Here is an 18852-nt window from a genome sequence, read left to right on the forward strand (position 1 = left end):
TCACAAAGCAGAATCCATGGCATTCTGTGCAGGGTACTGTTAGCGCATCTACGTATTCCTCTGAGACCCAAGATAACTGTGTTGTGCCATTTATTCATTATCGTGGTTTTTTTCTGAGCTTTTTTTTACATAGATAGATATACACATATATTCAAATAAAAAAACCCACCTAAATTCTTTGTTTACAGTTTCTTTCAACTACATAATTTATACTTTTAGTCCTATATGAATACCTGTAGTCAAGTAAAACTCATGTATTCTAATTTCAAATAAATTTTAATAAAAATTACATCCTAAGAACCATTAGATATGTCATTATAGGAAAACCAAACAAAAGCAAAAGCACTAAACTGTCATTTTGTAATCTTTAGGTTTTCATTTTCAGACTGCACTAATACAGACACCTGTAATTAACAGAACACATTTCTTTCTTTTTCCAGCACCATGTGGAGGGCAGTACACTGGATCAGAGGGAGTGGTTTTATCACCAAGTTATCCTCATAATTACACTGCTGGACAGACTTGCCATTATTCAATAACTGTACCTAAAGAATTTGGTAAGAATTTCTTCTACTGATTTATCAATCATTAGCACTGTTCTACTGTTCAAATGTCCTTCATGTGTAACAGTGACCTTAGATTTTCAATATATTGCAAATTGCTTATCAAAAATAAATGTATTCTTGACACAGAAATTGATTTTAGGGTTTTGACCTTTTACTTATCTTGAAACTTATCAATAGACTTCAGCTAAGCCATTTGTGTCTGCTATCCAAGCGTACCCTGGATGCTCTCATTGATTAGATCATTCATCATCACAGGATAATCATTCATTCAAGCTTCTTGCACAGTAAAATCAGTTGTCAAAAAACAAGCATCAAGTGTTCTTTTGTATTTTAACTTTTTGTTTTTCATGTTTTAACAAGGGCAAGATGAGTAGAATCACATTTAACAAGTACAATGGAGGGAAAGAAAGCAATTTTACATAAAAGTACCAGAAACATTTGTGAAAAATCACAAAACTGATTATTTCAATGTGTCAAAATACTTGGACAAAATCTCTAAAACTTGTGCAACTGTATGTAGGGCATGGTTTTCTGCAAAGCAGGTTTCTCTAATTCAAGTCCAGGCAAATAGCAATAAGAAGCATTTTACTACTTATGAAAAGACTGAATGCACAGCAATTTAGTGTGTTTGGTACTTTGTATATGCAACAAAACCTGTAAGGACTCAGCAGTTTTTTCACTGAGGAATTTGGAAAACTGATGACAGAAGCAGTTAGACATTTATAGTTGAGAGCTTATGAAAAGTTTATTATACATGCTAATAATTCATAGTGTAATTCTAGTACTGAACTCTTGATTACTAGTCTTTATTATTATTTGAGACAAAATGTTTTTGTTCACAATTTTGTTCACAGCTTTGTAGTAAAAAAATCATTAATTCCATTTTCTTCATGTTTTAGAAAGTTTGTTCTTAGATTTGAGAAGCATTTCTTCAGAAAAAAAAGAAATATATTTGCACAACTATGTTTAAATAATTATCAAATAAAATATATTTTGATTAGTTATTCTCCTATTTAAAAAAACACTATCATATAAAATTATTCATTGATGTTTTAGGGGTGGGAGCAACACAAATCCTTGAGATTTATACTACAGGAAAGTTTAAAATTACTCTGTATTCCTTATTACAGTTTTGATTTTTCTACAAGAGAAAGTGAGACTTGATAGTATGTAAATCTTCTTTTTTACTGCTAGAATTTTATAGAATGCAAGAAAATAACCAGTAGAACAAGTGGCTGCATCTTATAGAAAGGATCTGTCAAATCACTCAGAGTGACTAGGTCCCCAAGGCAGTAGTTACAGTGAAATGCTATTGGAGTTTTACAGAGACACATATATCCAATTAGAGGCTTTACTACACAATATTTTTCACTAGAATTCCCAATCAAGAACATGCAATATATCCCTAGGCCCATATCAGTAGTTGTGAAGTTCTTTAAAGTAAGATTAATTACATTGTGTTTATTTTTTTGCTGTTTAATTAGTACATTGAAAAATTGGATATTATCACAATTTAGATTTTAATAAATAATGCTCAAAATTTCATATTTTACCATATGCTATTTAAAAATGATGCAAAGGTTTCAGCAGCCATCTAAACAAATAAATATTTTCATTCTTATCTGTTAGAAAGAGAAACTGACGCAAACGGAATCTATAGATAGCATTTACAATGCTTGGCAAGTACCTGATAAAATGATTTCTCTATACTGGATCTCATGTTGGTCCTGACTTGAAGAGGGCCTGACTGAAAAGTTACTTGAAAGTACCGGCCATAGACACAACTTCAGATCCTTTTTCATTCATTAAATAAATGTTCTTTTTATTAAAAAGATTTATTTTAGCAGGTCTAATAGGTTTGGGGATCAAATAACATTGCAGTAACTTTACTTCTAGTTGATAATAGCTTGTACAAAGGATCTTCTTGCAGCAGTGAAGAATAACTGCTCACTAGGCTGCATTAGTAAGGATGTAGCTGGCAAGTTGAGAGAAGGTACTGTTTCCCTCTTCATAGCCTTCATGAAGTAGCATCTGGAAACTATGTCTACAGCTTTGTGCTTCCAAATTACAAGGCACAGGTAGCTAATCTAGAAAAAGTCCAACAGAGAGCCAGCAAGATGGTTAGAAGGCTGAAGCACAGCACAAAGAAAAGTTGAAGGAAGTTCAGCCGGGAGAAGATAAGTGAAGGAGGGCCCTTCATTCCAGAAGTATGCAGGAAGAAAACAAGTGGCAATAGTCACAAGTTGTAGCACAAGAAATTCTAACTGGATATAGGAAAACATTCTAGAGTGACAAAGTAATATTTTTATTGTCTTGTTTTTACTGGTTTACTTCGTGCTTCTATTGTTAGCTGATATTTTAATTCAGTGAACCATTTGATATTTACTAGGGAGTTATGTTGTATCGTTAAATGATTTATTTGTTAATACACTTTAAATTACTCATAGCTGAAGTACAAATTAAGTGTAGCAATATGTCAACATCAGTAATACATTGATATTTTTAGTAGTTGATTAGTTTTTATATTCTTTCTGGTAAAATAAGTACTAATACAAAGTTACAAAAATAGCCAAATGAATAAAGTTAAAATATAATCCTCAGATTAAAGCTGGAAAAGCAACTAGTCATGTGTGACAATAGATGCTCCTTAATAGTTGCTAAGACTGGTAATGAAATTTTGGTAAAAAACTTTCCTTTCTAGATATTCCATTTTCTTATTCTTATGGGTACCTATGCATTAAGAAACAAGACTTGTTTGACTAGAGAGCACATTTTTGGGGAAAGAGGCATTTAATTATCTTTGTTTTAAAATCAAAAATCAGGAAATAATGAAAAGCACATCAGATTCTTATTACTTATGTTTAATGCAGATGTTTTATCATGGTAGACAATAAATTAATTTGGAAAGAATTCATGCAGGAATACACTGGTAACTAAGACAAGCAAAAACATCTCGAAAATTTGTTTTTAAAAACTAGGTTCCTGTTTTATCTTCTATTTTTTTCTCTTTTTTTTTTTTTTAAATGTAGTTGTGTTTGGACAATTTGCCTATTTTCAGACAGCTTTGAATGATGTGGCAGAATTATTTGATGGAGAAAACTCTCAGGCTAGACTTCTTAGTTCACTGTCTGGATCCCACTCAGGTAAGTAATAAAGAAAAGTAGTATATATTTCTTACATAGCTCAGCATGGAAAAAATAAATCAGGAGAATGTTACGAATTTCATTTCAAAATATAATCATAAAGTCACTAGAACAGGATGCCAAGGGAAATGGAAGACCCTTCTAAACCTTTTAATCACAACATTCTTCTGGAACATATGGTTTAGGCAAGAACTGATCACTGGGATGAGTGCAGAAATAATTGAATAAAATTCTTAGATCTTTATGTAAGAGGGCAGATTGGATGGTATAATTATCTTCTCTGCCCCTAAACTCTGAATTACAATCTACATTTTCTGAATGGCGAATTTAAACACAAATTACTTGTATTCACAAAATGCAATTATCTGTATGCAAACATGTACTTAGAGTAAAAGCAGGCCAGCTGTTGCATTCAGGTAACTATAGAAAAATTTTGACCCTGTGAAATCATAATCAAACTTACATGGATTTCAGCATGGCCAGAATTTTCAATGTATGCATATATAATGACTATGTTCATCTCAAGTGGATAATAAATACATTTCTGCAGCTATAAATGTGTTTTCTCATACACTCTTAGTATTTAGGAGAGCTTATACGTGAGTTTAAGATTTTTTTCATTCCAGGGCTTTTCATGGTTTTCACTTTGAATAATTGGAGAAATACTTGATATTAAAAGAATGGAACATATCTATTTGATTTAAAGAAAACATTATTTGAAAAATTCAGCTCATCATTTTCCTCTGGCGAATCTTAGCTATTTGTGTCATAGTAAGAGTTCACAAATTAATTTTAAAATTTGTTTAATTACTGGCAAGAGTTCAGCAACAAAATATTTGCTTTTTAATGGTTAAAATTAACAGACAACTCATCTAAGCACCTAATTTTACTGCATCAAACATATTAAAAAGTTGAAACTAATGTCTGTTTTCAAAGCAGACATTTGAAAATCACTGAAGGGAATTTAAACTTGTGATTTTTACTTATTATTTGTGGTATATCTGATTTATATTGGTTTAGGATAGGATTCGGTGATGTGGAATCGTTAGTTATAATAATATAAAACTAATCTAAGTGAAGTAATTATAAATCCTATTTACCCAGTTATCTATTTTAAATTAGTGCATTATCATTCATTTCAGTAGAATTTCCTAAAATATGGGTTGATATAATTCAATGACAATAAAAAGAGTTGTCATACGGAGTGACATCCTTGCAGTGTAAAAGTACTGTAATTTTGTCTGTATTGATTTATTTATTACTAAACTTTTATCATGACTGTAGATAGGTATCTCAGGAGATAAAGTACATTAAACATCTTTATTAATCCTCAAGTCAATATATAAAATTTGAAATGCTATTAGAAAGTTAATATAATATAGTTCATATATGACCGTGTATTTTATTGAAGTAACTACATAAACAAGTCATGAATCTGCTCTCATTTCAGTTTTAGTTTTGAAATGGTAAACATCACATGAACATCCCCTGTGGCATTTTTCAAAATCTTTTAATTATTTAATGTGCTTTGCAGGGCAAGGTAAAACTTCCAGGCAGAGAAAAAAGTTTACCAAAAATTCTTCTAATGATTTTGGCCCCAGATGGCAGTAGGGCTCCCAGACAAGTAGTTTATTGGTGCTTTAGTTCCTACACCTGCAGTAAATGTCAGAAAGTTTATGTCGTTGAATCATGAAGTCTTTTTATTCTTACAAGTTTTCAAACCTCCAATAGCAAATTTAATTTTATACACTGTTATTTACGTTTTCTTTACCTATAAAGGAAAACTATGTATTTTAACAGTATATTTGATTACGTACTGAAGACTTGTAACTGTTGTTTCTGTTTTCCATATTTAATTTATTTTCTGTTTTCATTTGTAGGAGAGACATTGCCTTTGGCTACATCTAATCAAATTCTTCTGCGATTCAGTGCTAAGAGTGGGGCATCAGCCAGGGGGTTCCACTTTGTTTACCAAGGTAAAAATGCCAGATTTTGGTGGAAGATACTAGTGCCAGTCTCACACAGTGTATTATTTCAAATTCTTCATAGGTCTTAAAGTATTTCTTTAAATATGGGTGTAGTCTTAACCTTTCTCCAGCCATCAGGGACTTTGGATGGTCGACTGGATTCACAATGGCAGTTGTCTCCAGTGAATCCTGTGTGACCCCGTGGACTTGAATATGTCCAGCCTCTCTCAGTAGTCTGTAATCTGTTGCTCCCTTACTGCTGAGTGTTCATGTCCTCCTCAGACTGTAGAAGTACATAGTAAGGACTGTGAACTCAAGGCAAAAAAGGCATTCAATACTTAAATTAGGTTGTCCACAACTCCCTGCCCCTGCAATGCATCAACATACCCATATATATTTTAAACTTCCCTTTGTAATTAGCAAATCTGTAGACTCTTTCCCTAGTGTCCCTTGCTAGTTTTTGCTCCAGCTGGACTTGGACTTTGCTGATTTTTGTTTCTAAGTAGCTGAGCAATACTGTCATACTCCTGATTTATTACCTGTCCTTGCCTCCACTTGTGGTATGTGCCCTTTTTGTGTTTAAATTGTCTGAAAAGCTCCTTGTCTAGCCCTGCAGGCTTTCTGCCCAAATTCCTAGTCTTCCCTCACAATCAGATAATTTGTTCCATGGCTCTCAAATCTCTCTAAAAAAATCACCAGTATCCTTCCCCTTCATGCCTCTTAGGAGACTCTATGTACCAACTTCATGAATATGCCAAACCTTAATTCCAACCTTCTGTCAGTTCCTCAACTTCATCATCTTGCAGTCCTTGCAGCCCAAGCTGGAATCTATATCCACATACACAAACAGCTCTTCTCTGTGAGTGGCTGGCCAGGTTGTACCTACTTAATTTAATTATCTGATAGAAATATCTATTAAATCTAGCCAGTGTTTTGCTTGAATGAGTAGGGACAAGACATTAGAATTTGTTTTCTAAACACAGTGACTACTATATTCAATTTTGAGCAAAAGGAGATGCACATTTTTATTCTGTATTGAGTTGGATGTAAGTTGCTAGACTGCTATGGACCAGATGAGGCACATATTTGATCTCTGTTAAAGCCAGATTTCCCTGAGATGAAAGTGAAGACATGCCACTGGGTAGCATTTGAAATGGGCACTGGAAATTCACTCAGGATTGTTAGCTGCATTTTGGAGTTCAATAGATCAGCAGATTTGTTACACAATATCAACATTCCAACAAGTTCTGATTTATAGTCAGGCATTTAAATGACACAGAAAATGGGCCTTGTGGTTCTGGTGAAGAAATATCCAGTTATCTGAAACAGGTATTAAAAATAAAATATTTTGTACTTTTATACTTAATTGTATACTTAACATTTATTTTATACTTAATTTTTGACCTATCCAATTACAGTTACAACATAAAATCATTTTCTAAAAACAGTAGAAAAATGTATTTTGGGATTTGTTCTATACTGACAGTTACTGACTTATGAGTACAGCAGAAGAACTGTTATGAGAATCTTTGTTACATTAGTCTAAAGTCTTTAGTACTGTTCATTTCAGCTTTGTCAAGACATAAGGTAAAAGAAAAAGAAAGTATTTTCAAGTACTTACGAAAATCGCGGTTCTGGATATGTATAGGCAGCATAATGTTCTCAAAACAGTATCACTGTGCTTCAATATGTTTTTACCACCTACAGTTTCAAGAGTTTTTTCAACTGAAGTTAGGTTGGATTCTTGTCACAGATGGAGTCATGCACCTCACTTGTAAGAGAGAAACAACTGTACACTTTATTGATATAACAAGTTCAATGGTAAATGCAACAGTGGTTTAACAAGATTCGATAACAAGGTACACTTGAGTATTTACTGCATGGAGGACAGGGTCAGACAAAACTGTCAGGGAGACCCTCCCATTGAGTCATTAGGTTCAGAAAGGACCCCCTTCTTTTTTAAACTCCTTCTCAGAGAGGAGTCTAGGTGTGGCTGAATCCACTCCTAGGTCAGACTTAGTCAACGGTTTATGTCTAAAGGTTTATATATGCACAATCAGTCCTTTATATCACTCAGCTAAGGTTTCAATGTTTAACATGTTATTAATCACTTACCAAGAATCTGTTGTAGCAAGGAATCTCTCAGTCTTGAGGAGTAACCTTGAGAGGCGTACCTTCTCAGGGGGAGATCCTGGCATACAGCCCACTGCCATGCAGGAGAGCTCAACAGGCCCTGGGCTGTCTACTTTTTATAAAGATGATTGACTTATAGCTGTATTTGCATACCAGCAAGACACCATTCCAGACAGCCCTTGGCTAGTATGTTGCTATCCATCCCCCAGAGTCCGGAGTAAACTGGATGAAGCCATCACAACCACCACTAGTGGTTATGGCTTAAGTGGGGGGCCTGGGGGGGAGCACACTGCCATACTTCTGCATCACACACTATTCCTCAGTGTAATACTATAAAGAGAGGGTAAAAGTGCCAAAGACACTTTCAAGCTTACCTCAGGAGTATCTGTAGCTCAGCTCAAGGTTTTGGGGAGTTTGCTTAATTGTATTAGTATTGCTCAGTACTCTCAATGTTTCAAGTTTTTGTTCAGGCTGCTAACACATTCTATCTTCTTGGAGAGCTTGGAGGGCAAATTGGTATGGCAGAGACCATGAGGCAGTTTCAGCATTGAAGAGTGGGTGACAGATGTAAGACTTGCAAGTCTCTTCCTGACACAAATGAATTTGAGGAGGTATTATGTGCATGTCTGCACACTGCAGTTGAAATGCAAGAATGAGACAGCATGCCCAAGTCTGTTAGCATGCTGCTAAGGCAGCTTAGTACGCTAAGTTGATCCATGTGTCTTAGAGAATGCAATCTGGTGACACCTGGAGCAGTGCTTATGGGTTCATTGCCTGTACAGACAACAAATGCAGTCCCAAAGGGGCATCTGGGCAGTTCACTAGCTGTATGGCATATATAACCAATAAGCTTAATGAGGCAGTCATTAAACAGTGTGTTTCATTGTATACTAGCTTTTCAGCTTTACTAAATTGAAGTGTAAATGTAGTTTTGAATAGTTTTAAACATATTGTCAAGATTCACTTTTTAAAAAAAATTTTTTTTTTTTTTTTTTTTTTTACATTGGTGCAGAGTCATGGTTTGACTCAGCAAATTAACGGAAAGAACTGTCTCACCTCAAGAATATTTCCATAGTTGTAAGGAGCTTGTTGAGAATGTTCAAACTTCTTCTGGAGAGTGTTTTTAAGCCTTCTTACTTCTGTGTTTATAGAAAGATATCACTCTACTTTGTGTATAGCTCAAGATATCAGTACCTGCCCTTTTTACACATCAAAAACGTCATTTGCGTTTAAATTTATCATGCACAATTAATCAGAAAAGAGGGGGAATATAAGCTTCTGGAATTAGAAAACCACTTTCAGCATTTGAGTTCTTATCATCATACGAACGACACCTTTCTGTCTTATTCTATTTGGTTTTCATATGCATAAAGTGTTTAGTTATTTTTTTGCTGCTTTTAAAGAATTCATAGTGATAATAAAGCTCAATTATCTTAGATGTATGTGTCCATATATATACACACACATACATTGCTGTTGAACAGTAAGTCTCCAGGTGAGCACAATAATATGCCTCATTTCAGTCATTTATTTGGGCTGCATTTATTTTTTAGTAACTGTAAGAAACAGATTTTAACAAAAAAGAAGTGTTCTCTACAGCAGCAGAAGATGAGTCAGGCAAAGCCACTCTATTTGTTTCAGGAGAATCATGAAGCTATTTGAATATCCAGGTTTTTTAATATATTTTAAAATATATCTTAAGAGCTTTGTTTAATACACATATGTATGTAAGCACATATTGATTAATGAGTTAGTGGTATTTAATAATCTCTATAATTTTAAGGTTTTTCTCTCTTCCTTTGAAGTATGTGATCATATTTCTGATGACCGCCTTCTTGCTAGCCTTTTAAATACTCCAGAGGATAACATCTACTCTCATACTGAACACAGTAATCTGGTCTGCAAAGTCAATCATTTTATTTATCACCCTCTATTCCAGGTTGACCTTCTTCCCTGTTCACTTTTCCACTGGGCTGATTTCAATTTTGTTTCCCAGCAGTATGAAACATTTACTAAAAGATGGAGGATAATTACTATAGAAAATGGAATGTCTTTGTGGTACAGCTTGAAAAGTTTAAGTTGTCAACGCTATAGGCAAAAACTAGAAGGAAGGCTGGAGGGGAATAAAGGTTATTGCTTGCATTATTTCAAATTCTGGTTTGAGCAAGCAACAGATAAGGTTTGTAGCTTTTGATGCAGATTTAATGTTTTTTTCAATGCCACTTTCTCAAAAACTTCTTTGTAGCTGCATATGTCATCTGTGCCTTCATTTCTTTTTCGTAGATGATCACATTTCCTTGTATTTCATACAGTAGGTAAATGGTATCTGTAATATCAGGCTGAAAGAATATCCAGTCTTTCAGAATATTAGGGTCAGGTATGTTGAAATATGCTAGGAACAATCACATTTAAGAAGATTGGGAATTATGTTTTTTTCAGGTTTATCTTATGCTTGTTCTCCTGCTATGACATCACCTAAGAAACAATAGCATGTGTTTTCATGTAGCCGAGGCTACAGCAGTACAGAGTTCTTTCCCTAAAGCAGTGACCTTTGTACCACCCAAAAAATTATGAGTTTTTAATTCTTGTCTTCCTTTACTTGCTCTACCATATAAATACATGAATTAGTTTATGAGGTCAAATGAGATTTTAAAGAGGGCTATTAAAAAAGTTACCATACTAGGATATGAGTAAGGACTGTGGAAGAAAGACGGAGGGGAACAACAATAAAAGATGAATGTGACTTTAACAATTAAGTTGATCTAGTCTGCAACAAGAATAAAATGCATAGCCTCACAGTTACTGCTAAGTGTAAATAGAGAGCAGATCTAGGACTGTTAGCATTATTTCCCTATATGTTACCACGACACATTATGTCCTGGTTTACAACAAGCTTCCTAGAAAGGTGGTCGATGCCCTGTCGGAGTCACCATTAGCCGGGGTCCTTATTTCTCCGTGCGGGAACAGAAACGACGCAACACCAATGTGATGATCAGGTCGTTCATCTTTTTTATTATAGTTATTGTTATATTCTATTCCTTTTCTGGTTACATTTATACTCTACTAAGTTCCGTACACGCACTCATCTATCTTCTAATAGGCTACAGGTCATCTACACGCGCTGTTCACGCGCCTCTACAAGCATTTGCATTGGTTAATTGCAATTAGCACGTAAAGCCCAAAACTTGCCAAAACTCCCTTATCTCATACCCTGTTTTGCTCAGACTTGTGTGCTTTTGCTGACCACAGGTGTTTCTCACTTATCTGCTATCTTGTGTGTTTTTGCCAGCCTTATTTTGCTGGCCTTGTCTTCGTCCTTGCATTCTTCTGTCTGCACTAACTTTCTCCCAGCGTGGCCCAGACTCCTACAATGCCCCAAGCCTGTCAGTGCTTAAGAGGTATTTGTATAATGCCCTTAATAATATGCTTTGACTTGGTCAGCCCTGACTTGGTCAGACAGTTGGACTAAATGATCGTTGTAGAACCCTTCCAACTGAAATAGTCTATTGGTATAGAGGCACTTCATCTGGGCTGTTGGCCATGTCACCTTTTAGAAGAACACACCTATTTTTCTAAATTTTTATAGCTGTTTTAAACTGCATTGAATTTTGCCATGGAATACTTAAATCTAAATTCCGTTTCAAGCAGTATGGGAGTACCTTGTTGTTATGTGTGGCTTGCATTACATTTATTCTTAATGCAGTTCTCAAAACAGGAAAAAAAAGCATTAGAAAAACTGTGCCTCTTATAGTGAATGGCATGCTTTCTTTGTGCATCTCTAGCATTTATCTCATTGTAACCATTAATACAGTATTAGCAAAACCTGTGAAAAACTGAGCAAAATGTCAATTTTAACATGGCATTGAGTGGTTCCTGCTGACAACAGAATAGTCTGGCACAACTCTAGCAATGGATGTTTGTGGCTGCCATGGCTGTTTTACTTACTGGCTGCTCTCAGTAAAATGGCAGCTTTCAGGATTCTTTCAGGGCCCATATGTCGACTAGACCCATAATAGGGAGGTCTGCTGCCTCCCTGGGGCTCGGATTAGCGATATTAAAAGGAAGGTCACTGCTCTGTTGCAGCCCTCTGATTACTACCCTTTGCTGGTTATCCAGGCAGATGATGATGAGGTGGTAGAGAGAAGTCTTAAGTCACTCAAAAAGGACTTCAAGGCACTGGGGTGGCTAATTGAAGGCTCGGGAGCTCAGGTCGTGTTTTCATCAATCCCTCAAGTGGAAGGGAAAAACACTGAAGGAGGGTGGAAAACATATCTGATTAACACGTGGCTCAGAGACTGGTACCACCGTCAGAATTTTGGGTTCTTTGATCATGGCGAGGTTTATAAGGCACCTGGTCTGCTGGCGACAAATGAGACAGGTGGGATGCAGCTGTCCCAGAGGGGGAAAAGGATTCTGGGGCAGGAGTTAGCAGGGCTTATTGACAGGTATGAGGGGGGACGGGGAGATAACTGGGCCTGTTAGGAACAAGCTCAAGGGAAGCGTGCCAAGGCTTGAAGGATGGTGGAGTGGTGAGGGCTCTCCCTCTGCCATTTCCTTTGAGAGAAGGGAAAGATGTTTAGAAACAATGGAAGCACCTGAGAAGGGTCTGGTAGGAAATGGGGCCCACACTCACAAAAAGGTGTTGGTTTCAATAGCTCATCTCAAGTGCGTCTATACCAATGCACGCAGTATGAGCAACAAACAGGGGGAGCTTGAAGCCATGATACAGCACAAGAACTATGACATAGTAGCTATAACAGAAACGTGGTGGGATGCCTCACACGATTGGAGTGCTGCAATCGATGGCTACAAGCTCTTCAGGAGGGACAGGGAAGGAGAAGCGCTGGAGTGGCCCTGTATGTTAGAGAATGCTATGAGAGCTCAGAAATCAAGTACAGAGATAACGGGGTTGAGAGTGTTTGGATTAGGTTAAGGGCCAATAAAGCAGATCTTGCTGTGGCAGTCTGCTATAGACCTCCCAACCAAAGCAGTGAGGTGGATGAAGCTTTCTATAAACAGTTGGGAGAAATCTCGCGGTCACTTGCCATTGTTCTTGTGGGGGACTTTAACCTCCCAGGTATCTTCTGGGATCACAGCACAGCAGAAAGGGAACAATCCAGGAGGTTCCTGGAATGTGTGGAGGATAACTTCCTCACACAGCTGGTGAGTGAGCCGACCAGGGAAGGTGCCTTCCTGGACCTGCTTCTTGTGAACAAGGAAGAGCTTGTGGGGGAGGTAAAGGCTGGAGGCTGTCTGCGGTGCAGTGATCATGAGATGATTGAGTTTTTGATCCTTGGAGAAACAAAGAGAGGGGTTAGTAAAACTGCCACCTTAGACTTCCAGAGGGCTAACTTTGACCTGTTCAAAAGACTGATTAACAAAATCCCTTGGGAGGCTGCCCTGAAGGATATGGGAGTCCAGGAAGGCTGGACATACTTCAAGAGAGAAGTCTTAAAGGCACAGGAGCAGGCTGTTCCCGTGTGCCGAAAAACAAGCAGGAGGGGAAGGAGATCGGCCTGGCTAAACAGGGACCTTTGGCTGGATCTCAAGAACAAAAGGAGAATCTATTGCCTTTGGAAGAGGGGCCAGGTCTCTCATGAAGACTATAAAAATGTAGTGAAGCTATGCAGGGAGAGCCAAAAGGAGAGCCAAAGTGCAGCTAGAGCTCAACCTGGCTACAGCTGTTAAAGATAATTAAAAATGTTTCTATAAATTCATTAACAACAAAAGGAGGATTAGGGAAAATCTCCCTCCTTTACTGGATGCAGAGGGAAACATAGTAACAAAGGATGAGGAAAAGGCTGAGGTGCTCAATGCCTACTTTGCCTCAGTCTTTAGCAGTGGAACTGGCTGTTCCCTGGACACCCAGCCTCATGAGCTGGGAGATGGGGAGGGGAAGCAGAATGAGGTCATCACAATTAAAGAGGAAGTGGTCAGAGACCTGCTACACCACTTGGCTGCACACATGTCTGTGGGACTGAATGGGTTACACCCAAGGGTGCTGAACAAGTTGGCAGATGTGCTCACCAAGCCACTTTCCATGATTTACCTGAAATCATGTCTAACTGGGGATGTCCCGTTGGACTGGAGGGTGGCAAATGTGACACCCATCTACAAGAGAGGCAGGAAGGAGAATCCAGGAAACTATAGACCTGTCAGTCTGACCTCAGTGCCAGGGAAGGTCATGGAGCAGGTCATCTCGAGTGCCATTAAAAGTCATATAATGGACAACCAGGGGATCAGGCCTAGTCAGCATGGGTTTATGAAAGGCAAGTCCTGCCTGACAAACCTCATCTCCTTCTATGACAAGATGACCCAACTATTGGACGAGGGAAAAGCTGTGCATATTGTCTACCTGGATTTTCGAAAAGCATTTGAAACAGTTCTCCATAGAATTCTCGTAGGAAAACTGGCTGCTCATGACCTGGATGAGTGTATGGTCTGCTGGAACAAGCACTGGCTGGATGGACGGTCCCAGAGAGTGGTGGTCAATGGAGCTAAATCCAGCTGGCGGCCGGTCACAAGTGGTGTTCCTCAGGGCTCGGTGTTGGGACCATTTCTGTTCAACATCGTTATTGATGATCTTGATAAGAACATAGAGTGTATCATCAGGAAGTTTGCAGATGACACCAAGTTAAGCGGGAATGTCGATCTGCATGAAAATAGGGAGGCACTACAGAGAGACTTGGATAGATTGGATCGGTGGGCCAACATTAACGGGATGAGCTTCAACAAGGCCAAGTGCCAGGTCCTGCACTTGGGCCACAACAACCCCATGCATCGCTACAGGCTTGGGGAGGTGTGGCTGGAGAGCTGTGTGGAAGAGAATCTGGGGGTTCTAATTGACAAGCAGCTGAACATGAGCCGGCAGTGTGCCCAGATGGCCAAGAAAGCCAACGGCATCCTGGCTTGTATTAGAAATAGTGTGACCAGCAGAAGTAGGGAGGTGATAGTCCCCCTGTACTCTGCACTGGTGAGGCCACACCTTAAGTACTGTGTCCAGTTTTGGGCACCTCAATACAAGAAAGATATCTTGGTGCTGGAGTGAGTGCAGAGGAGGGCAACGAAGCTAGTGAAGGGCCTGGAGAACAAATCCTATGAGGAGCGATTGAAGGAGCTGGGACTGTTCAGTTTGAGGAAGAGAAGGCTGAGGGGAGACCTCACCACTCTCTACAACTACCTGAAAGGACATTGTAGAGAGGTTGGTGCTGGTCTCTTCTCACAGGTAATTAGTGACACAACAAGAGGGAACGGCTTTAAACTCCAACAGGAGAGGTTTAGACTGGATGTTAGGGAAAAAAATTTCACAGAAAGAGTGGTCAGAGAGTGGAATAGGCTGCCCAGGGAGGTGGTGGAGTCACCATCCCTGGATGTGTTTAAGGGTCGTTTAGCTGAGATGTTGGGCGATATGGTGTAGGGGAGAACTTTGTAGAGTAGGGCTGATGGTTGGACTCAATGATCCCATGGGTCTTTTCCAACCTGAATGATTCTGTGAAAAGGAAGCACATAACTTCTGTTACATGAACTAATTTAACAGTGTTAGTAAACTGTCCCTATATTTGCTATAATGGCAGACATAGCTTGCTCACAGGAAAATAATGTTCATAAGGCACTATTATAATGAAATCAGATGATTTGTTATCCTTTGTTGAGAGGTGCTGAAAATGCTCATTACACAAAAAAATCTGTTTGGATTACAAATCCACATATGCAAAGTGCCAGCTGGGTTTAATGACAATTATAGGATATTCTTTAACCTGATCCTTAAAAAGGAGCCTTTACCTTTGCACAGCTGTTGCAGGGATTCTCCATTTGTGGACTCCAGGTGAGGGTTAGAGAATCTAAGCAAGGATTTTCTTCTGAAATGTCTTCCCTTTTGAAGAACTGGGTGAAAAAATCAATAGAGAAAGGTAGTATTCTCATAAAAGGCTGAACAAGAGTTTCCTCCACACAGTGAATGAAAAATACTCCAGGAGTGATGCTGTAATTTTCATTCAGGTCATATAGCCTCTTAGGAAGACAGGTAAGGTTTGGACACATGTAAAGCTAAAAGTTTAAGTAGCAGGGGACTGTAGTGGTGACCTGTGTGGGAGGAGGTCATGAGCTACCATGTGCCACTCACAAACAGCTTCCTCTGAAGCTGGTATAAACAACCTTTCACATGCCAAAACTTCCACCAGTCAAAGGAACACATGCCTGTTCTCAAAGATATTTGAGAAAGTGACAGCTGCTTTGGGCCAGAGATGCTTCTGGGGGTGTGGTGCTGGACATGCTGCTGGAGCGATTGCTGGAGACACACTCTTGCAAAGAGGCCCTCCATGCCAAAGGGATGGCAACTCATGCTGCAGTGAGAACACCTCAGAGGGGTTGGCAGCTTGTGAAAGACCTATTCTGCAGTAGGGGGACATCTCTGAGCAACTACAGCCCATCAGGGGACCCACGCTAGAGCAGGTACACTAAGAAACAGAGTGACATGAAAACTTGAAAAAGTAAACAGCAGGAGAGAAAATGAGGAAGATCCTAAGTACAGCAGAGGAAAACAAAGAAGCAGAATGAGAGCACATGACCCCAACCTCCTGTGCTGCCTCTCACTTCACTGGTGGAACTAAGATGGACACAAGGAAGTTGAGACAAGGAAGGGGGAGGATAGGTGTTTGACAGAAGTTGAGCCTGGAGAGAGGGAAGGAAAGCTGTTTGCTTAAGTGATTGTTTAATTGTGTCTTCTTTCTTAACTCCTGCATCAGTGATCACAGGTTTATGTTAATTTGTAATAAATTAAATTAAGCATAATTAAATATAAATTCCCTGAGTCAAAACTGGCTTGTCCACAACAATGTATTGAACCTTTTGCTATCACATGACTGCAAATGATTTATCTCATGACCAAAACTGCCATTTGAGCAAGTAGTCCTGACCAAGGGATGGATTAATGAGAAATTGTGGCAGAAGCTGTAGTTCTAGGCATATGACAGTCACATGGCTGGATGTGTGAACAGCCATCATCACCTAGTCAGTTGTAAAGGCATTATACAATAAAAAAAATAAAAGCTTTGAGTAAAATAGTCCTTGTACTGTAGACCATCTGATAAAGAAAATCTATTAATCCCAATAAAAGAGAAGAAAAAAGAGCAGGCTGGGTCAGTTGAATTGACCTGGCAGACTGCATCTAGTCTGCAGGTTACGATCAAGAACTGTGACTGTGTATGGTTTCTTCATTATCCTTCCACAAGTGCAGAACAATCTCCTGCCATGGTTAGAACTGTATGCATGAACAAGGTTCACAGAGCAGCAGGTGATACTGAAGTCCTGTTGAAAACTTTATCACAAAATCCCATTTATTTGAACAAAGGCCGGTATATTAAACTTACTGAAAGGGAAGTGGTTTGTTTATACTATATAAAGTATGTAACCATTTTAAAAAATTGAAAAATATATTTGCTTTTGTTTTGCAGCATTGTCTAGTTATTATTCCAGGAGTATGTTAGTTTACCTCTGACCCTTTCTTTCAGTCTTGGATACATTTTATAACTTTCTTATGCTTTCAAGGCTAAAGTCTTCTGCAACCATAATAAAATAAAACAAAATTAAATATAAAAGTGATTCTATTTACAGTAGTCTTAAAATAGGTAAGTCAAGCACATCATGTTTGAAAATTTGCCAGGAATAAAGTCTAAACACCCTTTTTTTTTTTTTTCCTGTGCCATTCTATGTCTTTGTTCATTAAGGACTAAATGGCAGGCAATTTTCATGGTTTTACTTATTCATATCTAGATGCAGTGATCCCCTGCAACTGATTCTTCAAGAAACCAAACTGATCAAACAAAGCTTTTGAACATGTGACTCACAAAGAAAAACTGCTTATATTTAATGAGATTATTTTTAATATATATTGATTTTATTATAGCGTAAAACATAGATGATATTGCACACAAATTATACTTCTATATTTTTTTCTATAAATATATCTTTTTAAAAATTTCTTTTTTGGCATTTGCTAGCTAACTGCGTAATGAAATGTAGAAATAACAAGTACGATACACAAACAGCAGCCACAATACCAAGAGTTAGTAAGTACAAAAAAATGCCTGTTATAAAGAACTGGTTATAAATAACAAATCCAAAGGGAAAATAAACCCATGGGAGTCTAATGAATTTTATTATTTTGCTTTTTAAATGTTGCTTACAGTCTTAAATGTTTTTGTATCACATCAGGTTTATGAATTCTCAGAAATTGTGGGTAGAAATAATTGTTGTTAACTGTAAACACTGAAATAGCCTTGAGGGTACATTGTTATTTCTTTGTGTTCTCCAATATGATAAATCAATTATTTGTATATTACATTGGTTTTATATCTGATTATCTACAGCATAATATTTTTCTTTGTTTCTAATGAGAAACTTCTAATGTGAAACTAAAACTTCCATATTTAATAAATAAAATAGGTGGTAGGTGTAGTATCCTGTCATTAAAGAGGGCAGCTGAAACACCCACTGATCCCCTTGTGTCTAAGGACATGATTCCAAAGTCAATTGCTCTCCAGGCTGCCATGGCACTCACATGACTGTACATGGTCACAGGCCGAAACCTCAGTCCAACTAACAGCCATGAAAGCATTAGACCATTCTTTGAGAATACAGGAGCAGAGCAAGTAAAAGGAACAATTAAGCTCTGTCCTACAAGAAACAATGAGCATTTTTAGTGGTCTATTCATCTTTTAGATGATGACTGTCATTTGGATTTGTGGCTTTTTTTTTTTTCTCTCTCTTTATGCAGCTGTTCCACGCACAAGTGATACGCAGTGTAGCTCAGTTCCAGAGCCTAGGTATGGAAGGAGAATCGGCTCTGAGTTTTCAGCAGGCTCTGTTGTTCGATTTGAGTGCAGTCCTGGCTATCTGCTACAAGGCTCAAAAGCTATCCGATGTCAGTCTGTGCCTAATGCCTTAGCTCAGTGGAATGACACAGTACCAAGCTGTGTAGGTAAGCAATTACATTTAAGTCATCTGCTCTGTCACATGTCTCTGAATCAGAATTCAGGAACTGTT

The 18852-nt window shown here is 37.9% G+C and overlaps 1 protein-coding gene across 1 annotated transcript in view; it reads left to right on the forward strand.

The window, feature by feature from the left end:
- CSMD1 (CUB and Sushi multiple domains 1) overlaps window positions 1-18852 on the forward strand; it is a 1278503-nt gene that overhangs the window by 1062379 nt on the left and 197272 nt on the right. The window contains exons 31-34 of the mRNA XM_074819927.1: window positions 441-557; window positions 3596-3709; window positions 5590-5685; window positions 18584-18787. Of these exons, the coding sequence (XP_074676028.1) occupies window positions 441-557; window positions 3596-3709; window positions 5590-5685; window positions 18584-18787 (531 nt within the window). The remainder of the gene's footprint in view (window positions 1-440; window positions 558-3595; window positions 3710-5589; window positions 5686-18583; window positions 18788-18852) is intronic.

This window comes from Strix aluco, chromosome 3, assembly GCF_031877795.1.
Source record: "Strix aluco isolate bStrAlu1 chromosome 3, bStrAlu1.hap1, whole genome shotgun sequence".
NCBI classification, from domain to species: Eukaryota; Metazoa; Chordata; class Aves; order Strigiformes; family Strigidae; genus Strix; species Strix aluco.